This window comes from Drosophila santomea, chromosome 3L (genome assembly GCF_016746245.2).
Source record: "Drosophila santomea strain STO CAGO 1482 chromosome 3L, Prin_Dsan_1.1, whole genome shotgun sequence".
Lineage (NCBI taxonomy): Eukaryota > Metazoa > Arthropoda > Insecta > Diptera > Drosophilidae > Drosophila > Drosophila santomea.
In genome coordinates this window covers 9,892,667-9,915,970 of record NC_053018.2, presented here as the reverse complement: position 1 = coordinate 9,915,970, position 23,304 = coordinate 9,892,667, and the positions used below count along the sequence as shown (strand labels likewise).

Sequence of the window (23,304 nt, the reverse complement as noted above, 5' to 3'; positions counted from 1 at the left end):
TACGGAATATCCCCGGAACACTTCCTCCCATCCATATGCATGTTCCTCCGGATAGTGAGACTCCTTCGACTTGGTCAGATGCCATTGTCAATGACTCTTTTTTATTCGACTGCGCTGCGGTTTACGCCGTTTAATGGCCTTGGTCATAAAAAAAAGGGGAGCTGGAAGCCAGCTTGTAACCCTCGAATTTTCCCGGAAAACCCGAAGAGCATCTGCAATCGTTTTATTTAACTGCTGACTTGTTTGCGCAAATTAACACATTTATTTACACCGCAATTTGTTGCTTAAATATTTATAGAAAGCGGAGACGAAGCGCCGCCAACGGAAAACAAATTGTGCAAGGGCAGTAACATTAAAAGTTTTTCGTTTATTTCATATACAATAAGTACATCCAGATAAACATATACATATACATATGCATATCCATATACATACATATATATCCAAGTCCATACAATACACATATACATACACATATAGGCATATATATCCGCGAATACACATGCAGAGACGATTCTTTGTAATCATATCACACACACAAACGATATGGCACGCATACTGGCTCATATGCAGCATAATTGAGAGTAAATTAGCGCTATACTTGTATATAGGAATTGCTCAGCCAAGTTATCCTTCGTCCTCGTCCTTGCTATCTGCCTCTCTTTCTTTTGTTAGCTCACCCATTCCTACGTATATCCATTACTATCTATTTCCGCATCGGGGCACTCAGAGAAAAAACGCCCATTTTAGGTGGCATGTGCCACTGAAATCCTATTTGCTGCTTAATTTAAAACTAAATTTAATGGTCAATTAATATAATATAATAATAATATAATAATAATATAATATAATAATTTCTAGCAACAATTACCCTGTTTTCTAAACTTAAACATCTCACAATTAAACTGACTACGAATTAGGAATAAGTAACAATGAACCAATGCAACATCACATTTTGAAAGGACCTTCTCCGTTTTATCCCACCATTGAGCTAAAGGGAATTTATAAGATTCCCTCATAATTTGCTGCCATCTTTTTTCTGAGTGCCTCCGCATCCTGGGGTCTTGCCCCACATTGATATGGTTCCGCTTAAGCGGGAACGCTTAAATTCGCTGGATGTGGCAATTGTTGCATCCCCCTGACCACCGCCGTCCCTCGGTGGAGGCCATAAAAAACGGCGAGCACGCCGAGCAGCCAGCTCCAGGATGTGGGCATTAGGGCGGCGGGGGCGTGTCCTTGCAGCGCCAGCTGCTCCTTCTCCAGGCAGAGCCGGAACTCATCGTAGTCCAGGCGCGTGATGGCGCAGTAATGATTGAGCATACAGAGTCCTGGGCAGGCCGAACCCGAATGATATCGCACGGCGTTGGCTCGGTGGTATCTGTGGGCACAAAAAGTATGGTGGGTTAAAAAACAGCGTATAAAGAATGGCAGCGAGTCCTGTCCATGGGAGTATAAGCGTCATTTGGACGTCCCTGTTTGCTTTGCTCTGTTTTGGCCACCAGGCGGGCTTTCATAAATGCTCTTAGCCGGGCCGCTATCTCCCATTTGGATTTACATATTGCAACACCTCGTGGGCGAAAGTGGTTCAGCGGTGTCCTGATTGAAGAAGTCTACCTGTGCCCCTTAAATTCTGCTCTAAAAAAAAGGGGTTCTCTTTTAATGGAGAGCGCTTATAATCCTGATGAATATTAATGGTTCACCGAAATGAAGTTATTGAACGTAGTGCGATCCGTTGTGACACTCTCCACATTTATTCCCACATAAGAACCATTTTAATAATATTATTGCCCACCAAAACCAGCGAATTATTTGTAAATGTAAGTAAGATTAATAAAAAGTGCTGAGGTAAAATTAAAGTCAATTACGATGTGGGTGATACCTGCAAATTCACTTTGAAATGCGCAATGAGTTTTGATAAAAAATTATACGAGTAATGGCGAAAAAACCTTTTCAGCGCATTTTCGTTTTTAAACGGATTTATTTTATTAAAACAGCTTGCACAATAAAACTAGGCGTATTTTTTGCCATCGCTTTTCGTGAACTGATTACTGGGCTGTAAAGGGGTATCGGATTAAGAAAAAAGCAAAAAGGGGCTTACAGTTTTTTAAGCACTTACAAATGAAATGATTTACGAAAATAATACGATTTATATTATTTTTAAAATGGTTTATTTTACATACGAATTGGATAAGTCAGAGTTAAATGTTTAAAGTTGAAATTGATTACTGTAGAAAAAACTTAAGCGTCCTTTTGTTTGGTTATAATGGAGTAAATTGTTTGGTTATAATTGAGTAAATTAAGCGTTAAATTGAGTTTTGGGAAAAAACAAAACAAAATAAGCAAACATACTACTGGCTAACTCATGTTTCAAGTGCTCCGTTTTAAGTTGTTAAATCGGCTTACAGTTGGAAGTTATCAATTTACTTGTGCTCCAGATAGCCAAACATTATTTCCCCAGAATCAAATCCAGCTGTGAGCTCCAAGGATTACCGGTCAAATCAATCAACACGCTGATAGCTCGCCCCCAAAAGCATTTTCACCAACCATTTGCATTTACCTGGTGAACCAGGAGAGGTCGGTGCCCGTGAAACGTTCGGCGAAATTGTGCAGTGCTCCGGCGGAGATCTCCGGCAGGGCGTAGTAGTGCGTCAGGTTGTACTCCGGCTGCCAGGTGGGCTCGTTGGCCCGGTTGGCCAGTGGTAGGTCCAGCCAGAACTGCGTGTAGTCCAGCACCTGGCCGCTGCCCGTGTCGAACTTGTAGAGCCGCAGGGCGGGATTATTCGATGAGCCGATGCCCGCCTTGCGGGGCACAATCGATGGGGCAATCATCAGCCACGAAATGGGATTGCCTGTCAGCGGACACAATTGTTAGTTGTGAGCAAAAATGTGAGGAATTATCTCCACAGGCCATGTACATACAGCAGAACCCGGTTATAGCGACTTTCAAGGGACCGGCGATTTTACGTCGTTATACCCTACTTTTTCAGTACAATTTTTGCATTTTCGATAAGGGGTACCATCAAAATTTGCGAAAAATGGAAAAAAATTACATTTTCATTTTTTTAACACATGTGAATAGGAAATTTTGTTACAAATTCAACGAGGTATGGCATTCCACATTTGGACAACTATTTTTACTGCTATCGAAAAAAAACGCATTATTTTTTATCAAAATATCGAAAAAAAAAATTTTTGTAAAAAATCGGATATTTTTAATCGGGGTTTTCGCCGTAGCTTTGCCAAAAATGATCGCACATCTAAAATAAAGACTGTTTTGTACTGCTAATAAACATAGCTAACTATGTCTATCCCAACTTTTTTGATTTTCGAAAAAAAAAATTTGACAAATTTTTGCATTTTCGATAAGGGGTACCACCATCAAAATTTGCGAAAAATGGCCAAAAATTAGCATTTCAATGTATGTACATGAATCGATAGGGAATTTTCTTACGAATTCAACGGGGTATGGCATTCCACTTTTGGACAACTATTTTTACTGCTATCGAAAAAAATGGGTTATTTTTTATCAAAAAATAGAATACCATATTTATCGATTTTTCAGCTTTTTTTTTTTTAATGAAAAAACTATGTTTTCAAATTAAATTGAATGTCGCTGTAACCAGATTCTACTGTATATCCGTAATTTAACTATCCACTCAAAAGTTGATTGTAGTGGCAGTAATCTTGGCTGTGGAAATAATTGGTCGGGCTAATACTAAACCTTTGGCATCGTAGAACAGACGAAAGGTGTCCGAGTGAAGGTGGCCGAAGAACTGACCCTGGATGACCGGCGCAAAGCGACGCACCATGTCCAGGTAGCGCTGGTTGTTGCGCTCCGTGAAAGTCAACTGGTTGTGCTGCGTGCCCAGGTGACGTTCATCCACACCCGGTGGCATGTGTCCCACGATATATACCTGGGTGGTGGGCAAGAGTAAACAGATTCGGTTCATTTAGTCCAAGCGGCCGGTGAAATGAAATGAAATCAATCCTTCTTCTTGCTAATTAAATATTATAATTAATCAAAAGGGCAGCACGCTGTCCGATTGAATTTACTGGCATGCGATATCCTGGGTCAAGGTAAGTCAAAAATATTGAATATTTACATATGCAACGCATTGGCTTTACGAGCTGCAAACCTTAAATTATCTACAATTTTTTATTAAATTGAAACTTGTTGTCAATATTAAATTCCATTGAGATACATATACGTAATTAGTTTGCCAATATAAGTTATTATATTATTATTATTGCAAATAAGTTATAAAAAAACCATTAATTATGGCGCTGTCACTTCATTTTTGATAAACTGTTAATTAATAGAAATTAGATTTATAATAGCTGATTTAAAAATAATAATAGGCTGTTGTTATATGTTGCTTACCAAGTACTGTTTAAAACAGAATTAAGTTCATAAGTATGTATTCGTACCGTTTCCTGTTTCTCTCTCGACTTGGTGAGCACCTCCTCCAGCCAGAGCCACTGTTGCTCCGCCAGCAGCTCATCCTCTGCAGAAATTGAGCTCACGGATGCCTTTGGTTCGGCAAAATACTCCGCCGGCCATCGCAAACTTAGCGATGCCCTTGGATCCGGATCGGGATCAAGTCGCATGAAATTCGTATTTAATGCCACAATGCGCAGTCGACTCTTGGTCTGCTCGATGGAGTAGTAGCCGCCCTGATCGAAGGTCACCAGGGCCTCGGAGGGCAGCCAGTGGCGCCACAGTTCGCCCAATCTGCGATAGCTGCCACTGCCATCCTCGTGTCCCAAAACGGGAAATATGAACTGCGAGGAGAAGCTGCGTCCCAGCAGCTCTGTGATATTCCGCAGGATCTCGTGCTGTTTCTGCTCGGAGAGCGGCTGTGCGGAATGGGAAAGGGCGTCTCCTGTCCACAGGACGAACTCCACATTGTCGCCCTGCTTGGCCTTCATCGTCTTCACCGCCGATTCTATCAGACTCCACGGACTGTCGCAGTTGTAGTGTCCAAAGGGACCCGGTGGATCCGATGCCGCACTATTGGCATTGGAGCCGGAAACCGATCGTGCCAACTCCCAGCAGCTCCGGTAGATGTCGCCCTGCGTGGAGTAGAGCGTGTCCAGGTGGAGGTCACTGATGTGCCAGAAGTAGCCTGTCAACAAGCAAGTGGTATCATGCAGGGAAAATCTTGTTAGTAATTAGTTATGTCATTAAATGAAAATCAGTTTGGTTTATAATAAGTGCCATTTTTGTTTAATCTATATCACAATTCCCTGGCCAATTTTTTAGGTGTTTTCCCTATCTACAGTAAGGATCGAGATTAGACTTTGACTTTGGCTAAGACGGGCAATTCCTGACCCCGGGAAAGGCCATTTCCCATCGCCGGGCATTTGCCCGCCGGCTGGTCGAGCGACAAAAATAAGAAAAACCTGGAAGTACACAGGGATCTCCTGCAGCTGACTGGTTGACTGACCTGGCCTCTGATCTCTGCTCTCTGCTTTCTACCTGGCCGGAAAAATGTGAAGTCGAAAAGTCAATTAGCGAGGCAACATTTTAAGCACCGGCCAACTGCAGGGGTCAGTATCATTTGGCATGCCCAGCGATCGGTTTGCCAAGAGCACGAGAAGTTCGAGATAGGAGCGAATACCAGAGATATAGGAGGCATACCTCTTATGCCCGGCGAGAGCACGGACGGCGGAGTGAAAGATCGAGCAGGATGATGAGCCTGATTAGACTGGGACTGGCGCTGCTGCTCCTGCTGGCCACCGTGTCGCACTTGCTGCAGCCGGTCCAGGGACGTCGGAAGATGTGCGGCGAGGCTCTGATCCAGGCACTGGATGTGATTTGTGTCAATGGATTCACACGCCGCGTCAGGCGGAGCAGTGGTAAGTTCGGTTACTCTACACTTACTATTCCAGCTAACTTCTTTTCGCCTCAGCCTCAAAGGATGCTAGGGTGCGTGAGCTGATCCGTAAGCTCCAGCAGCCGGACGAGGACACCGAACGGGTAACGGAAATGGGAAGAGTGACGGATAAGGACACGAATACGGATACGGATATGGAGATGGGTGAGCCACCCGCCAGCGGACGTGGACGCAGGTTGCGACGCCATCGGCGACGCATTGCCCACGAGTGCTGCAAGGAGGGCTGCACCTACGACGATATACTGGACTACTGTGCCTGATGACCAGGATGGCAAAATAAATCCCAGAAACCAGATTCCAAATGTCAAGTACCAGATGAACCCGTCATGGCTGAGATTTTGTGGCGGCGGGGCACAATACCCGGACCGGCAGGCTTTTTGCAATTCATTTTCCTACTACACTTAACCCTTTAAATATAAACGTAATCGTATTTCCAAATATTTCATTGTAAAATTTCTAGTGGAGGCAAATAAAGTTACTCTCCAAGCAGCAGCAGAAACAAAAGAAGAGTCCCTTGCCTTTTCCTCTTTTTTTATCTCCGCCTGCGGCATTCCAGCTGTGCGGGGAATCATGGGGAATCCCCGGATTATTCAAGCCACCCACACCCAAAACCACCCACAACACCCACAAAACCCAAACTACCGAACCACCAAACCACCCACAAGCAGCTGCCCTTGTTTTCCGAGAACAATAATGAAAAATATGAATTTTTAATTAGATGACGTTCTGATTTTAATAAGCAAAACAAAAGGTGGAGACAAAACGAACTGTGCTATACACTCAGATTCGATTTCCCAGCTTCCTTTTTATCCTTATTTTTTGTTATTCTCAAAGTAGCGATAAACAACTTTCAATCAGCAGCGGGATTTTGCCACAGATAATACTCTATTTAACGAAGGGTTTTTGAAATGATAATAATTCCGGGCTTACAGGTAAAAATCTACCTGATTTTCGCGACCGAAAAAGGCTCAGCTGGCTTATCATTTGCAAAAGGGAATTGGGGAAACCATAAAGTATCGAAGGTACTAAGCCAAGATAATGAGATAACAGAAGGCGACTTTATTGTTTTCCACTCAAAGGCAATTGAATAAGTTGGCACTCGTTTTTAATTGAATGAGAGTGAATGCCTCGTTTCGGGAAGCTGTAAAAGTGTTATTAAAATGAGATGGCCTTTGTTTTAATTAAAATTTTACTAGTTTCTCTGTGTCTCCTAATAATGACTCATTGCTCTGAAATTTATTTGCATTTTATATTTTAAAATATTTAATGTAAGTCTGCTTTCACCAACTTTCACTAACCCACCAAATGTGAGCTTTAAAATGCATAGCACTATAGTTAAACCGCTGAAAGTGGACTTTATGAACTATGCAGCTAAACTTTCTGAGCTCGCTGAAATGGTTGAACACCCCCATGTGCCGAAGGGAACTCGATGCACGTCATTTTGTTTTCCAGCCATCCAGATCCGTGCGCCACTTCTTGGGCGAGAACGTAAACAAACGCCAGCTGATGTGCGTAAGAGCCCCCGGGTTCATCATCACTCCATCACTCCACCACTTCAGACATCCCCTGCCAGCCCAAAGGGATAAATAACAACCCACACCCCAAATCAGCAACAGAAACTAGACCAGACCAGGCCAGACCAGGGCGAACTATGTGTGCATGGTGCTAACTGACACTATGGCTAACGCATTCTGACAGTGCTCAGACGCTGGATACGACCAGCAGACATCCAACTCGGATCGCATCCCATTCTGCCCCATATATAACCCACTGCCGATGACTGCAAGCCAAACAGTTGAGGCCGTGCCACTTGGCAGACATATACCACACATACTCCCCGGGGGATTCATACTTAAACACCGGTGCATCACTCATGGGCATCGAGATGAGGTGCCAGGGCAGGACGATCCTGCTGCCCAGCCTGCTCGTGATCATCCTCATGATCGGCGGTGTCCAGGCCACCATGAAGTTGTGCGGCCGCAAACTGCCCGAAACTCTGTCCAAACTTTGTGTGTATGGCTTCAATGCGATGACAAAGAGGACTTTGTGTAGGTGTATGGAAACTATGATCTTCAACTATTGATCTTGATCAAAAATACCCATAGACCCCGTGAACTTCAACCTAATCGATGGCTTCGAGGACCGTTCGCTGCTGGAAAGACTGCTGAGCGACAGTTCGGTGCAGATGCTCCAGACTCGACGTCTCCGGGATGGAGTCTTCGACGAGTGTTGTCTGAAGTCCTGCTCCATGGAGGAGGTGCTGCGGTATTGTGCTTCCAAGCCCAGAACGTAAACCTCTACCAAAGCAAAGACGACACCTGCGATAAGTGAAAGGACTGCAAGGACAGAAAGGACACGCCTGGGGAAAGCACTCACGTATTCATAGTTGTTAAGTCGTTAGCGAAGCCTACTCAATTCCAATTTTGGATTTATGATATATATGCACATGTAAGTGGGATGTATGCGCATAATTTACGATCTGAAATCAGAGACAGGCACGCGAATTGAATCGGAACACGGGATGTTATATGCATGTAGATATATGATGGTGCAGGGCCAGAATACATCGCCTGGGTATAAATTATGAAATAAATTATGTATTCAAACTGCTGCAGATTGGCCAACTTGATTGGTAATTAAACGAGTATTACATTGATTTTTCATTGTCGTTGATTGCAGTTAATTATTTATTGAACAGCGGCCGGATTTCTGTTTGCAACTATGTTGAAAAGGAAGCTGCAATTTTTTAACAAACTCTGCCAATTGTAAAGTGAAAATTATTTCAAAGTTTTTGTTCTTTCTCATGCATTAAGAATTGATGGTTTCAATGATATTTAATAGATTTTGAGCCAAGAAATTCTATTTGCATAATTTATGTTCCTTGCATTTATTGCTGAATTTTGGTTTGATTTAGTTTCTTTCACCTATTTAATCTTTCAAGGTAGTTTTAAATATTTAAAAATATTTTTTGCCTTATATTATTTATTGAGCACGAAAATAAGCTTTTATTTGTAAGCTCCAAAGAATGATTCAAAGTTTGAATTTACGAATGAGAAGTAATTTTCCCATAATAAACATCTCGATGGTTTTGATTATTACTGTTTACCGCAACTGAAAATACTAACTCATTAAGTGCTATATTAAAGAAACCCATGCTTTGTTTTTAAGATTTAGGTATTCTTTTCTTTACGGAAGATACAATCATCGATAAATAAAATTCTTTTGGTTTTCAATAAACTGGCCAAAAATATATTTTTAAAATTTTTTTTATATTTTTCAATGCTAAAAAAGCAAACTCAAACGTAATATTTATAAAATATGCAAGTAGTTTTCAATGTACTGCTTGTGTACTGTGGATAACAATATAATATAATCATATGATATAATGATAATAATAAATGTAACGATTGTTTGCCAAAGCTTAAAGCAGAATATATATTTAATCCGTTTCGATCATTCACAAAGAGTAACATGCAACAAGCTATAAAAAACATCGATTGTAGTATATATGCACATGGTTGGTTTAAAACCAAATCCAGAGATAATGGCGTCGAGCAGGTCAGTTAGGAAAATGATTTTCAGGAGGCAACAGGAGACCTAATTTCTGACTATGGAGCAGTACTCCTTCAGGGCCCTCATATCACAGGACTTCTTGCAGCAGCGCTCCACGATTCCTTGCCGTTGGCGAGTGCGCCTTCGGATCTCTGCCAGGGAATTGAGGACACCGCCAAGATAGTTGCCAGGAAAGAGGGCACTTCGCAGCGGTTCCGAGATCGAGTTGTCCTCCTCCTCAAACTCCTGAACGAACTGCAGCGGACTGAGTGCGTCCAGATCGCTATCGGCACCGGCTGGGAAAAATCATGGATACAGTGGATACAAAGTTGGTCTAGCAATGCCAGCAGGAGGAACTGCATCCTGGTAAGAACTTACGCATGGCGCGTTTGTGTGGAATCACGGGATTGAACTCCTCGCACACCATACTGAGCACCTCGTTGAGCTTTTCACTGCAGAGGGTTCCTTGGGCCAACTTCACTGTGGAGCTGGCCAGCAAAATCACAGCCACCATCGAGATGAAGGACACAGGCTTGCACATGGTTATGGATTTACTGCTTTGGTTGCTTTACGATCGAATGGATTAACTTGGGTCGAGCTGGGTCGAAAGCTAACTGATGATGTTTGGCCCAAAGTAACTGGCTTATATACTGCTCCTAAGCAACTTAAACTGAATCTGGGTCTGGGTCTGGGTCTGGGTCGTGGTCGTGGTCGGGCTTTGGCTCCACACACATGTTATCCTTACAAGTCAGGTTGTCAAATTGTGTTAGGATGCGATGAGTGCATTTCGGAGTTTTCTCCTCCCTCGAACGCCTGGCTAAACTCATTCAATGTCAAAGCTGACTTATGCAAATGGCTATTGGGAAATTTTGGGTGTTTTTCGGTTGGGGGTCTTGTTGGGGAGTAGAAGGGGCTTTGTGGGCGTTTTGCTGTCAGCCAATTAAACAATTTATGTATAAACAGCCAGGCCGTGCTAAGCCCTGCATTTATGAATACCAAATGAGTCCTTGGTCTTAAAACTCCCTCGCCTTCAGCCCGTTGCTATCTTCCATTCTTAACCTATACTTACCAATCCGCGCCTGGGCGCCAGGCAGGCCGTAGTAGGCCATCAAGAACCAGAGCCAGCTGATTGGAGCTAACAGCATCCTGGCAACGATTTACGCCTCCTTGGAACTTTTCCTTTGACTGTCTTGTCTTTGGCGCTCACACAAATTCGTCTTTTTGCACTGTCTACTTTTATTCATTAGTCAAAGTTGGTGCTGCATAAATAAGTGATTACGAATTGGATTACGAATGCTGTTGGGGAACGGGTTTACATATACGAGTATGTGGGAGTATGTGGGAAAATGCCATGTTCAAGTGTACGTATGTGTATGTGTATGCATGCTGGGTAATGAGTGTTGGGTGGTGTTGGTGGGCCAAGTGTCCTATTTCGGTAGACAGTAGGTGGCTAACTCCTCGTAGCTACAGGACTTGACACAGCACTCGTCGTAGACGCCACCGGTGAGGTGTCTCCTGTGGCGACGCGTCTTGATCAGAACCTCGGATCCGTACAGTTGGGTCAGCAGCGGACTGAAGGAGTAGCCAGCTCCGTCCAGCGTTTGCCACATGCCATCATCCTCCATCTCCGCCTCCACCTCCAACTGCACGTCATTGTTGTTGGCCAGCAGGCTTTCACGTTTCCTTGGCAGCGTATTAAAACCATGTGGACACACCACATCCATGGCATCGGACAGTGCGGGACCGCAGAGCTTGTGGTTCCCGGGGGGCAGCAACTGGTGACCACTGCCACCCGGCGTGGCCAGTGCCACCGAGGCGGTGAGCATGGCTGCGATTAGCAGCGGCTGGAGCCGAAGGCCATGAGCAACTGCACCGTTGTTCTGGCCAAACATCTTGGATCTGTTGTGGATGCTCTGGGCTGCAACTGGTATTTATACCACTAAATCGAAAGCTAGCTAATGCAGTTCAATGGCCTCTTTTGCGGTCTAGCACTGCAGTGGCATAGCAAATTCCCCACGGGCGTGGCAAGTTGGGGCTGGAAATCCTTTGACCACCCATGTTTTGGCTAAGGCTTCCCCTAAAAATGCAAACTCTATTTCCAGCTCTTCACTCCCAATTTCAATGGAAAGCAATGCACTGTTATTTTGGTATAGTATATCATAGGAAATAGTCCCATAATTTCTACAATCCACCGTCTTAACTCAATTAATATATTGTGAATAAGCTGCTTACTTAATTTTTGAAGTAGGACAATATTCATGACATACTTTTTAATTATTGCTAAAACTTTATTAGAAGAGCTAGCCTCATGGGACTTGCTCTCAGGTGTGATAAGATGCATGCAGCTTCTTCTGCAATTATTCTCAGTGTAATCACCGCCAAAATTCCGCCCACTGCACAAGCATAACCCGTTCGCCCAACCTGTTACATTGCCGCTAAGAGGCTCTGACTGCTGTCGATTGCGATTACGATTACGACCAGTTATCTGGAGGGTTGAGCCATGGGGCATGTGGCATGGAGCACGGGGAATGGGGAATGGGGCATGTGAGCCGATGGCTGACAGAGTGGCAGCCTCATTAGCATGTCGTGAACAGGAGGAAAGTATGCTTCGATGAAGCTCCTCCGGCGGCAGTGTGCGAAATCGCTTCGATCACCAACATCGCCATCGCCATCGCCATCACCACGGCCACTCGATTGTCGAGTTGCACGCACGGCGATGCCAACAGTTGGTTGCCAGCGCTGCACTCGAAACACACGCTTCTTCCCACCGACCGCAAAGTGCCGGAAAAGCAAAAAAGACACACAAAAAAAGAAGAGAAATAAAAGAAGAGAAAATTGTAGAAAATTCGCGATTGAAATCGGGAAAATCAAAACGAACTAAAAAAGTCGGAATAAATCAAGGAAACATGGTGCTCGACATTAAGATGTGCCGATTTGATAATGTGCCCTGGGGCTTTCGCCTGGTGGGCGGGGCGGACTACGACTATCCGCTGACTGTGGTTAAGGTTAGGCCCGATTCGGGAACAGAACGAAATCTATATGCTGTTCCACACACACCCCCCCCTCGTGCGACAACAGCACCCAACTCTTTCACCTGGCGACTGATACCTGTGTGTGGCTGGGAAAATTGTACTCTCAATATGGTTAATGAACTATTGGATTAACTCGATGCGTTCGAATCAGTATTTTTTTGTTCGAATTACGTAACGCGATGCGTGTGTGTCCATTCGGATTTGCTGCATTGGCAAATTAGTTAATTAAAGTAATTCCTCTCGCTGCTTTTGTTTATCTAATCGACAGGGCCATGCATTTCACGCTAATGAGCCGCATAATGGCAGCGGCAATAAACTTATTCAAATTTTAATTGTGTTTCGCTGGCAGTTGGGCCTTTGTTTGTGCATAAATTGCATTTGGCAATTCGCATTTTGTAACATTGTGTTGACAATCGCAGCCAACAACAATAACAATAAATACAATGCAACAACATGGGCGTAAATCCAACACAAATGCGATTTTTAATTGGCAAACTGCTAAACGCATAAAACAAATGACCGAAATGCGAGGGGCGCTAAAAAATCCCCATACTTTCAATATTAATAAATCAATTTAGGCCGCAGAGTCAAGGAGAGAGGTCATAAATTGTTTTTGACTTTTAGCTTTTTTCGCTTCACATAAACAAATTATGCTGTGAGTTATTTTAAATTCCGATCAATATATAATATGCTGCACTATTTGCATTGTGCTTCGGGATATACATATATAAATGATGTAAAAATGCTGAAAATTAGGAAGTTTATGGTAAAAGAATTATTAACAATCGGAAAAAAATCCACTAAATTATCAACTTGCTTAACATTTTGTATTCCCATGAATTCCGTAAACTAATTTATCCTTTGGTTTTTCCTGCCTACGTGAAAGCGACTTTAAAGGCACATCCTTTGACTTGAGTTCATATTACGTTATGGAATGTTGAAACACACCTTCACATATTGGCTCCGCAAACAATAAACCATCCCCGGTAATCTTTTGAAAAACCTCTGTTTACTCTACCACTCTTCACCATGCCGCTTTGCCACATACAGTCTGGTACATAGATGTATAGCCCAGCTAAGCCCTAAGCCTGTGTTCTATAAATATTCGCAACCTCCGACGATGCCGAGTGCTTTTTGCCCTGCGACTTTACCGCTGGAAATTGACTGCTCCATAAGTGAAAAGCAAGTGGCCCCTGGGAGAGAAAGGCAACACCCTCAACTTGGTTGGGTGAAATGGTGGAGTCCCCAATCCTTCACCTCCTCCTCCTCCTCCTCCAACTCCTTCTCCTTTTGCCAACCACTTTTTTGCAGTATTTGCATTACTAAGTCCTCTTGGCAGTCGGTGTAGTGACTTTCTGGTTATGAGCCCTGCTTTCGCACCACGGAAACGAAAACAATAGCGTTTATTTGCCCACGAAGTATTACAAAACTGCCTGAATTATACAATAAAGTGCTGTGGACCGCGCTAAGATATTGTGCATTTTAAAGGCGAAATATAATTCACTCATAACTATTAGTTTGATGAATCTCACTTCGTATAGTGGGAATTTTGAAACCATTTCAAATGAATACCTACAATTTATATGCTCAATTTGCGCCAATTTGTCTGTACTTTATTACCCACAAAAGCCATAAAGCTTATATTGTATTTAGTTGTTATTGTTCTAACAACTTTTTCACTTTGATTTATGGTTGCGAAAATAAATGTTGGCAAATGCAAATTTTTAAAACGATATTCTCTTACACGGTCATTTGGATGCATTTCCGGAATATAAATAATCTAGTTTCCTTCAATGAACTATAAATTGCATTATACAATTAAAATGATTAGTCCAGTGGGTTTTCATTCTATAAATTAAAATTTAAGACAACTTTTGTGCACTCATGTTGACCTAAAAGTTTAATTATACCCGTTTGCAAATGCTACAACTTTTGTAAAACAGATTTTAGAAGCTGTTTTTATATTATATTTTTATCATTAGGTATAAATTATAAATTATTTTATAAATATTTTGTAATGCTTGGCATGAGCTATCCTTGCCAATTGCTCTCCTCTTAAGCAGTCTGTAAATTTAACTTGTGGAAGTATAATTTAGCACGAGCATTTCCATCCGGCGAAACAATGCAATATTTGAGTGGTTAGACATGGGTAATTCCACTTGACTCGCTTAACTGAAGTGTCGTTAATGAGCTGCCAATTCTTCTCGAGCACCCCTCGTTCTGAGCCCCACATCCCCCCCTTTCCCCTCTCCCCGATTCCCATAACCCCCCTCTTCTTGGGCATTGTCTTCAGTTCTCTGGGGCTGTGCGTGATTGTATGAGTGTAGGATTGTGTGTTGTTCGGGGGTCTGGGTCTGCTGGTCTTTGTTTTGTTGACATTTGGCGCGCGTTTTATTTTTATTCACTTAGCACGCGACGTCGTCGTTGTCGGCTAATAGAAATTCTCCCATTATCGCATTGCATCCCATTGTATCTTGGCTATCTCGGCTATCTCGGCTATCTTGGCCTCGTACTCATTCTATCACCACATCCGCATCTGAATCGAGCGGTATCTAGGCATACGCATCTAGCACTAAACATGTCCACATGCTCTCCAACGTTAGGTGACCGAGGGCAGCATTGCTGACGAGGCTGGACTCCGCGTGGAGGACATCATTGTGCGCATCAATGACACGGCTGCCACGCCCCTTACCCACGACGAGGCCCACCGCCTCATCATGAACAGCGGGAGCGTCTTCTACTTTGGCGTCTACCGGTGAGCTTCCCTTTCTTTCTATTCCACAGCAGTCCCTTCCATTCCATTCTTTTCCTGCTCATGGTCTTGGTCCTCGTCCTCGTCCTTGTCCGGTTCCTTCAGCACTGGCTTTTGTAGCCCATCCACCGAGGACCATTTATCACAGCTGAGCGGGCTAACATCCCAAGAACGTTTCCTTATACCCTTGCCGAAGGTAACTACTTGTTCGTGAAATTTACAAAGCACAAGCGTCCTCGAGAGGGGAATGGAAAACATAATGACAAATTTTCATGATTCAAGAACAGAATTTACTGAGTAGGACGATATGTAGCTCAACAAAATGCCATAGAAATACTTTATAAATTAAATGTATTTACTAAAAGGAAATCTCTTTCATGTAGATACATTTAAAACTAAGAAAAGTGAGATTCAAAACCCCATTAGTTTATAAATTTACCCTATCATTCTTGAAATGATTTTGTATTCCAACTTTCCCTGGTTATGAATAATTAATCTTAGAGTGTTCCATCGCAGGTCTTGCATGTTACGGAATTAATTCTTAGGTTCATAAATTCGGCTCACTTTTTGGCCACGGCTTCACTTGCAGGGAGAACGAGGAGGACGCCTACGAGTGCCTGAAGAAGTTTCCCACCAGCGAGGGTTCGTTGACCAAGTCACCAATGCCAACCATTTCACCATCGCCGACTCCATCGCTGTCCCAGCTGACGGAAACCACAAATGCCCGAACTCCGGAACCGGAGCCATTCGTCCCGCCACCCCGGGAAATCGCCGCTACGACTGTTGCGGCTCCTGCTGTGGATGTCCTGGCGGAATGTCGCCCAGCCGTGTCGGAAGTGCATTCGGAAGAGAATCGCGGGGATGTGAATGTGCATGATGCACCAGCCCGGGCAGAAGAAGGAGCCCTTCCCGTCGAGAGTCTCTACTTGCCGGATTTGCCCGATCGCCCGTGCTCGGCGCTGTCCGAAAGGCAGGAAATTAAGCTGGTGGAGGAGGAAATTGCAGCCGTGCTGTCCGGCGAGTCGGAGGTGCTCAAGGAGCACAATGTCCTCGGGTGCGTACCATACAACTTAAGCCCATTTCTTCCGCCAGCTCCCTCTAGAATACTTTCCTATTTATTGGCATGCCATAGGGACGAGAGTTCGTTTAACCACTTTCATATGATAGCGTCAATTTCTATAGGATCTTCCCCAAGCCGGGCGTCTGCATGTCCAGCGATGTCCTGCGCTCCCTCAACGAGGAGGTGACCAAGACCAAGCTGGAAAAGGACAAGGAGAACCGTCAGTGGTCCACCTTCCTGCAGCGACCCAATCGTCCCGTTCCCAAGAGCAAGCAATCCCTGGAGGCGGAACGTCGGGCGGCCAATGCCTACAAGGTGACGATTGTTAAGTCGGCGCCGCGGGAAAAGTCGCCAATGGTGAGTGGTTGAATGCACTGGGAGAAAACCCAGAAATATTTTCTTTTGGGTTCACCAATCAAGAGTTCCTTTTAAGAACTTGTAAATTTATTTTAAGAGGTTTTAAAGTTTCGAAAGAGTTCCTAACTTTAAAATCGTAGCTTCTTAGAAAGCATTTTTTCTGACTGCATTATTTGCTGGTCGGATCAAAAGTTAATTTGTGTTTACGTGTGACAGCCGGAAGCTAAGCCGCCACCAAAGGAAGCCACGCCACCCAAGGAAGAGGAGCAAAAGGAAGTGGAACCAGTGGCAGAGGAGGTGGTGGAGCCCGAACCGGAGCCCGAAAAGGATGACGAGCCACTGCCCACGGACAGTGAGGTGCCGAATCTGGAGCAGCTGCCCGAGAGCGAACTGCCGGACGAGCAGCCGGAGAAGTCCGATGCTCCCAAGGAGGTTTGCGAAGCGGAAGGGGTTGTCCAAACAGAGCCAGGCTCATCCGACGGCACCGAAGCTGCCGAGGATCCAGCAGCAGGAGCCACCCCACCGGCGGAACCCATTGCTCCGCTGCCAGTCAAAAGCGAGGAGGAATTGGCCCTGGAGCGCCAGTTGGCAGATGTGCAGCGACAACTGGCCGCCCTCTCGTCACTGCCCTCCACCATCCAGTCCACCCTAGATGCGGTGACCAAGCAGCTGGCCGAACTGCTGCCCACCTTTAAGCTGCAGCAGCAGGAGAAGCAGTTGCCGCAAATCGATGAAAACCCAGCCAACGGGGTGCAGGATGAGGAAGGGGTGACCGCCATCAACGCCGCAGGCGAAACAGAGGATGCAGGTGCAAAAAACTATGCCCTGGTCGACAGTAATTAAATTTTTCTAATGCCGCACTTTTGCGTATATCCTTTTGCACCGAATTCCCCTTTCATTCCCCCTACCCACTTTACCGAATGTCCTGCAGGCAAGGACATATCCATATCTGGCAGTGACAACCCACCGGTGGGGCCATGTGAGAGTAATGAGGATAGATGCGATGCCAATGACCGGGAAGTGGCGGAAATATCGCGCTCCACTGACGACAATCGCCTGGCCAAGGACAAGAAAAAGGATCTGGATCCGGAGCAGGAGCAGGAGCAGGAACCTCTGTCCGAGGAGCAGAGCTTCAAGAAGCAGAAGGTAAGTACGGGACACACACACAACTGGCCTTGGGAGCCATGGCCACGGTGAAATAAATTCCCTGGCAGGGCAGTTAATGTAATTAGGCTGTCATGAGTTGGGTCTAGCTGGTTCCAATGTCCTTGGATGTCCGCCCGTCTGTCCGTTTGTCCGTCCGTTTACCCTGCCTGCAACTTGGTCTCGTGCAAAACTATTTAGAGCAAGGCTTAGGCAAGGCCTGCTTTATGGGAAATCCTCCATTGTCCCAGTGATGGGGCAGAAAATAAATATTCCACCAGCTCGTGTATAGTGGGATTATTCGCATCGGAGATGATTAGCTAAAGGATTTGCTATACCTTGATTATGTATTAATACATGCTGATGGAATTTATATTGGCAAAGTTACGGAGGGCTAAAAAGCGTTAGCTAATGAGATGCTAATTTGAAAATATTATTACTTGTTGATGGAATTTAGATTGGGAAAGTTGAAGAAGCTCACGAACAACAGGATATTGTTCTGGAAAGCCTAATTACATTACTATAAAGTAAAACGGAAGTAAGCTTAATTTGGACTTTGAAGGATTTATGAAACTTTCCTTTAAACTCGTTTATTTATGTATCCTTAAAATAACTTGAAATAAAACCAAGTTGATCTGCAAAGAAGAATATTTAAGATTTAGAGAGTGCGCCAGCTCAGAATGTTTTCCTTCATTAGTTGGCTGTCTTTGAGGTCGAACTATTCCAAAATATGCTCAACTCTCTGATTTATTTCTATTGAGATAGCTGCTTAAGTTTGTATAAAGCCGTCCTCTCAGCCCGATAAAAACAGCAAGGACTTTCTGCAAGGCATCAAACTATTCGGTTGAGTTCCGAAGTCAGTTTTTATCCCCGGAATGCTTTGAGCTATATAATCCAGCTGCGGGCAGCTGGACCTTCTCCACTGGGAGAAGCCTGGCTTCTGTGGAGCTGGTTCCCCCATTTCCCGACTCCCGTGTCCCGTGTCCCGTGTCCCGCGTCCGTGTCCACAAATCAAATTAACTAAAATGCCATTTGGTTTTTGTCTTTTTCTACTTGCAGCATAATGTGCGCTTCCAAACGTAGTTAGTTAGCTTTAATCGAGTTTAAATTTTGATAAATTGCCAACAGCAAGTTATTTGTAGCGTTGTGCCCAAGATGATTCTCTCCCTCTAGTTTGAAAAATAAAGCCCTTTGCAGCGGCAGGGGAAAAATGCAGAAACCAAAAGACAATTAGTAGGCACCAAGTGGAAAGCCCTTCAACAATGTTTCGTCTCTTTTTCTCCTTCCCATCTACAACTATCATGGTCCTTTATTTTTGATTTTTTTTTTTTGGTTTTTTGCTACTGAAAAACATCGTGGGTGTGTGCACTTTTCCGCCCGTCTGTTTGGTTTTGCTAGAGACACGATGTCATTGAGGAGCTCGAGGAGCATTTGGTGCGCAAAAACAATCCCCGGCGGTCGAAGCGGGCCTTTGGGCCACTGGTCCCATCCTCGGAGCGTCCGTTGGTCCTTCCCGGCGGTCGGCGCTGGTACCGTCCCAAGGATGCCTACAACGATGAGTTCATTGCCGAGACCCTGAGCGCCCAGGCGGAGCTCATCACGGGCAGCACTCTCGGGTGGGTAGCCCCCCATCCCAATCCTCCCATCTCCACAAGAGCCCACCACCACCCACTATGCATATACCACCCTACTTATTGCGGCTAGCTGGCCATGTTTGACCATGTTTGCCATGGTCAGGCTCTGCCTCTGTCGTCGCCTCGCATCTCATCTCATCTCATCTCATATCATCGCTCTGGCCGCAGAGCAAACACTCGCACCGAGAAGAATTACACCAAAAAAAGTGTGTCCATCTTCCGCTTGGGACTTTCTTTCAGCTTTTCCCTTCTGCAATATTTATGTCTTTGCAAGTTTAAGGAATAGAAATCTTGACATTTTCTGTGGTCAAGGTAAACTATGCCAGTTAACTTTTTGGCAATAGTAATAGGACTGTTGTTTTTAGTTCTATGCAATTTTTCTCCAGCTTCTGGCTGTCAAGTAACAATCTTTGAAATTGAAAGAAAAAATTGTATTTTAAATATTTCAGTGGTATACCACAAGTAAAATTCCACATGTAAAAGGAACTTTAACAGTAACTCAACACGTAATTATCTGCTAAAGCAACCAAAGCTTTTAAATACCTTTTGAAACTGTCAGTCGCTACACATGATGGATATATTTTTGGAGATGGTTTTTCCCAGTGCCCCCGCATCCACCTCACTTCACCCATAACCCAAGCTCCATGCGAGGCATTCATTTTCTTCACTTCTTCACTTTTCCATGGCATGGCCACTCGCTTCAACTCTTTACATCGTTCCATGCACCATAAATTTGCGCATTAGCAGCTGTCCATACGAGAGTCCGTTGCTGGGCTACGATTCCAGGTAGTGTTTCATTTGGATCAGCCGTGATGAAGAAGTGCTCCGGATGCCATGTACTGGAAACCATACGTATAGATGATATATAGTCGTATGGTACATGCGTAGCACCTAGCACTCCTCATTATGATTATCGTTGGCATTATCGTTAGCATTATGAGACCCATTGTGCCCGTTGGCAGTTTCAACCCGACTTTCATCCTGATTCGCATTCGCATTCGCACACCCATCTGTCCATCCGAACTGTGTGTGTTGTCACAAGGCCTGCAGTTGATTTGACTTTCCTTCTGCGTTCCGGTTGAGTTCTTTATGCATGCCGCCTTTGCTCTTGCACTTGGATATCTTTTCTCCTTGCTCTCTGCCTTTTGATTTTCATTGTAGATTGCATTTTGGAATCGTTTGTTCAATGGCGAGCATATAACACGCCAGCGCTTCAGGTAAGTTTTCTTCATCCCAATCCTCATCCCAAGTCCCATTCCCTTTGCCTTTCCCATCCACATACCAATCCCGAATCCCCATCCGAATCCATCGCAATCCCACGGATTCTACGGAACTTTTCCCGCTTCCCTCTCTTCTCGACTCTTTAATGAGGCTAACAACTTCTCTTTGCTTTTGCTTTTGCTTTTGCTGTGCTGTGCTGTGCTGTGTGTATTTGCCCGCCCTTGTCTTGTACTTAACCAATGTGGGAAAAACGGACTGCTCCGGATCCACCAGGGAGCTGCAGGGTCTCGGCCTGACCATGCAAAAGTAAGTTGTCACATTGGACGTTTTCTTATGTTCTCCGGTTCATTGCATGCATATGTACGCTGCTTTTTCGTCCAGGGAGCACTGCATTCCATTCCATATCCGTACCCCCCTTGAACCCCTTGAAGTGGCGCACCACTCTTGCAATTCCAATTTAACGGCGGCTCCTTGGCCATTCGCAGGGTCAACTTCATGAAGTACCAGAAGCCGGAGCGCAAAATCGATCTGAATCGCAGCGAGGTGTACAAGTATCTCAATCCGCATCTGGACAGGGCGCCCGTGCGTGGCATCGAGGTGCGTGCTCCTCTGGTGGCCGCCGAGTCCGACATTCGCCAGTCACTGCAATCGTAGGAATGATGCACCACCACCTCCACCTCCACCCCGAATGTTCAACAACAGGGCCACTCCCCGAATCTCAAGTCAATCCCATAGGTACACAGAGCAAAAAACGATGTGCCATTCACATTTTCGATGGGATTGGCTGAAAAAGTCCCTGTATTTGGCAGAGAAGCGTTTGGACAGCTTTCAGTTTTGATAAATGGTAATTGTTCAGATGGTCAACTGACAAGCAGCAAAATCTTTAATAAGAGAAAATATTGATTGCGTTTTTAAAATATTTATCCGATTATTAACCAAAGTTTGAACATGTTTTTGGATATCATAAGAGCCATATCATTATAATTCGGTAGTTCATTTTAGTATGTGTATCTTGATATGACCAATTCCTTTTTGTATTTGCTCAAGCCAAGATATTTTTGCCACAAATTAAAAGCCACTCAATCATCTCTAAGAAAAACCTATGAAAAATGAATGAGATAAGTGCAAGTGCGCTCTAAATATATCACCTACTAAATTAGACTTGGAAAACTGAACTAAGACACCTTCTATCTTGATGATGATAAACGCCTTTCTGCTGATTTTCAAAATGCTCAATTAACAACATATCCTAGAATAGAGAAATATATTGTCTGTTAAAATACATATAAAACTATATTTTAAGAAAGCTTCAGCTCGTTTTGGAGAGGTTATTGATCCACCGATTGAAGATTGAAATGATTGCAATATGGCAAGTTGTTTCTTGATTTGATGATTTGATGTGCCCACTGAACTCCAAGGATGGGTATGTTTACACTCGAAATTGGCTTGCTCCAATGCATTCGATTATCGCTTAAGAAGCTCAACGAGCATAGCCATCAATATGCCAACAGAAGTCCAGTTCGCTGGCATTGTCGAGCGGGGTCGCCTAATGCGATATTACATAATTTGTGTGCAACAAGGCGTATGTGTAATGTGTCGTGCATTTCTGTGGCATATCCTCAGGCGCCTGGCTGTTGCAATTTTCTTTAGCACAAACACGACTCGCGATGCCTTTTTGTCTGTGTGTGTGTGTGTGTGGTGATGTGTGGATGTGTGTGTGCTTGTGTGTGCTTGAGCTCTAATGGTAATGTGCATGTGTATGGGTATGTGAATGTTTTTCTCGGTGCTTTGTGGGTGACAAGCTCTTCGAATTTGCATTTATTATGGCAAATGAATTGGGTGGCAACAAAAAAGTGGCAAATGACATGGCAAAATGGCAAACTGGCAGCAGCAGCAGCAACAAAAAACCAGCAAAACCACAATAAACCCGTATTTAGTTACGGCACAAACACTCGCGCACCACAACCAAATCAAAATTGTTGTCACGTTATGATGGAAACCGGGACGAGCGGATGCGGATGCGGATACGAATACGGATGTTGATATGGATATGTATGCGATGCGTACATTTCACTTGCCCCGTGATGAGACACTTTTCATCTCCTTTTTTTCTGCCCGTAGTCGGAGCAATAAAAACGCGCCAACTTAATGCTGATTCACACGGAGTACGACGATTCGTCAAAGGCGCGTAAATTGGCGAACATCTACAGATTGCGGAGTCGTAAGCCGAGGAGTGTGTGGCTCATGGACGCTCGTCTTCAACTGTCGGTAGCGACTTGGTGTTATCATTGCATTGGCCCACCATCTGCGCTTTGAATGGAGTTCCGAATTTCTTTGGGACAGCTTTTCCAGTGGCACACAGCTTTTGAGCGCTTTCCCTCCCCGCCATTTGAGTCCTTTTTCAAGCTTTGAGCGGCAAATTCCCCCATGTGCTATGGGTAAATCTGCCGTGGGGTATTTCGCAATGGGTTGAGGCAGGGCAGGATAGGGCAGCACCCCCTAGGTCGCGAAAGGTGAAAATGCCGGAATGTCGGAAATAAAATTAAGATTTGTTCAACTTGTTGGCTAAAAGTTTGACTCGGCTAATTTGTATGCTTTATTGCCAAGCGCCATTTACACTAAGCTACGCGTAACGCTTTGATGTTGATAATTCGAT

General features: G+C 44.4%; 6 protein-coding genes across 9 annotated transcripts; 3 read left to right on the top strand and 3 right to left on the bottom strand.

The window, feature by feature from the left end:
* Positions 1-383: 383 nt before the first annotated feature.
* On the bottom strand, positions 384-22,892 carry LOC120448274 (acid sphingomyelinase-like phosphodiesterase 3b). The gene is given in 7 exon segments (XM_039630202.2): positions 384-1,157; positions 1,159-1,378; positions 2,558-2,849; positions 3,722-3,914; positions 4,429-5,126; positions 10,519-10,708; positions 22,716-22,892. Coding segments are annotated over 6 exon segments (1,533 nt in total). The 5' UTR covers positions 10,595-10,708; positions 22,716-22,892; the 3' UTR covers positions 384-1,103.
* On the top strand, positions 5,538-6,404 carry LOC120448276 (probable insulin-like peptide 4). Its single transcript, XM_039630204.2, has 2 exons — positions 5,538-5,859; positions 5,913-6,404. The coding sequence occupies exons 1-2, from the start codon at positions 5,691-5,693 to the stop codon at positions 6,155-6,157; spliced, it is 414 nt and encodes a 137-aa protein (XP_039486138.1). The 5' UTR covers positions 5,538-5,690; the 3' UTR covers positions 6,158-6,404.
* On the top strand, positions 7,704-8,528 carry LOC120448278 (probable insulin-like peptide 3). Its single transcript, XM_039630207.1, has 2 exons — positions 7,704-7,945; positions 8,003-8,528. The coding sequence occupies exons 1-2, from the start codon at positions 7,771-7,773 to the stop codon at positions 8,188-8,190; spliced, it is 363 nt and encodes a 120-aa protein (XP_039486141.1). The 5' UTR covers positions 7,704-7,770; the 3' UTR covers positions 8,191-8,528.
* LOC120448277 (probable insulin-like peptide 2) lies at positions 9,292-9,998 on the bottom strand. The gene is made up of 2 exons (XM_039630206.2): positions 9,828-9,998; positions 9,292-9,745 (listed from the first exon to the last, which is right to left on the bottom strand). The coding sequence occupies exons 1-2, from the start codon at positions 9,988-9,990 to the stop codon at positions 9,495-9,497; spliced, it is 414 nt and encodes a 137-aa protein (XP_039486140.1). The 5' UTR covers positions 9,991-9,998; the 3' UTR covers positions 9,292-9,494.
* Positions 10,719-11,692, bottom strand: LOC120448275 (probable insulin-like peptide 1). The gene has a single exon (XM_039630203.1). It carries the CDS (start codon positions 11,339-11,341, stop codon positions 10,877-10,879), a length of 465 nt encoding a protein of 154 aa, XP_039486137.1. The 5' UTR covers positions 11,342-11,692; the 3' UTR covers positions 10,719-10,876.
* Positions 12,168-21,958, top strand: LOC120448272 (fibrous sheath CABYR-binding protein). Of its 4 annotated transcripts, none has more exons than XM_039630197.2 (8): positions 12,169-12,454; positions 15,085-15,236; positions 15,823-16,287; positions 16,416-16,650; positions 16,867-17,458; positions 17,582-17,796; positions 19,192-19,409; positions 21,134-21,958. In XM_039630197.2, exons 1-8 carry the CDS (start codon positions 12,356-12,358, stop codon positions 21,300-21,302), a joined length of 2,145 nt encoding a protein of 714 aa, XP_039486131.1. In that variant the 5' UTR covers positions 12,169-12,355; the 3' UTR covers positions 21,303-21,958. The 4 variants fall into 4 exon arrangements, with proteins under 4 accessions (XP_039486132.1, XP_039486135.1, XP_039486131.1 ...); XM_039630196.2 differs by having other exon boundaries at positions 16,401-16,650; XM_039630198.2 differs by lacking the exons at positions 19,192-19,409; positions 21,134-21,958 and adding an exon at positions 18,853-19,073 and having other exon boundaries at positions 12,168-12,454; positions 16,401-16,650.
* Positions 22,893-23,304: the final 412 nt, after the last annotated feature.

What these genes read in the sequence shown, in the direction of transcription:
- LOC120448276 (XM_039630204.2), top strand. Translation starts at nt 5,691, where the DNA reads ATGATGAGCCTGATTAGACTGGGACTGGCGCTGCTGCTCCTGCTGGCC. An exon ending in CCGCGTCAGGCGGAGCAGTG is followed by an intron (nt 5,860 to 5,912) that starts GTAAGTTCGGTT and finishes TTTTCGCCTCAG; the next exon opens with CCTCAAAGGATGCTAGGGTG.
- LOC120448275 (XM_039630203.1), bottom strand. Translation starts at nt 11,341, where the DNA reads ATGTTTGGCCAGAACAACGGTGCAGTTGCTCATGGCCTTCGGCTCCAG.
- LOC120448277 (XM_039630206.2), bottom strand. Translation starts at nt 9,990, where the DNA reads ATGTGCAAGCCTGTGTCCTTCATCTCGATGGTGGCTGTGATTTTGCTG. An exon ending in TCCACACAAACGCGCCATGC is followed by an intron (nt 9,746 to 9,827) that starts GTAAGTTCTTAC and finishes GATTTTTCCCAG; the next exon opens with CCGGTGCCGATAGCGATCTG.
- LOC120448278 (XM_039630207.1), top strand. Translation starts at nt 7,771, where the DNA reads ATGGGCATCGAGATGAGGTGCCAGGGCAGGACGATCCTGCTGCCCAGC. An exon ending in GATGACAAAGAGGACTTTGT is followed by an intron (nt 7,946 to 8,002) that starts GTAGGTGTATGG and finishes AAATACCCATAG; the next exon opens with ACCCCGTGAACTTCAACCTA.
- LOC120448272 (XM_039630196.2), top strand. Translation starts at nt 12,356, where the DNA reads ATGGTGCTCGACATTAAGATGTGCCGATTTGATAATGTGCCCTGGGGC. An exon ending in ATCCGCTGACTGTGGTTAAG is followed by an intron (nt 12,455 to 15,084) that starts GTTAGGCCCGAT and finishes CTCCAACGTTAG; the next exon opens with GTGACCGAGGGCAGCATTGC. An exon ending in TTCTACTTTGGCGTCTACCG is followed by an intron (nt 15,237 to 15,822) that starts GTGAGCTTCCCT and finishes CTTCACTTGCAG; the next exon opens with GGAGAACGAGGAGGACGCCT.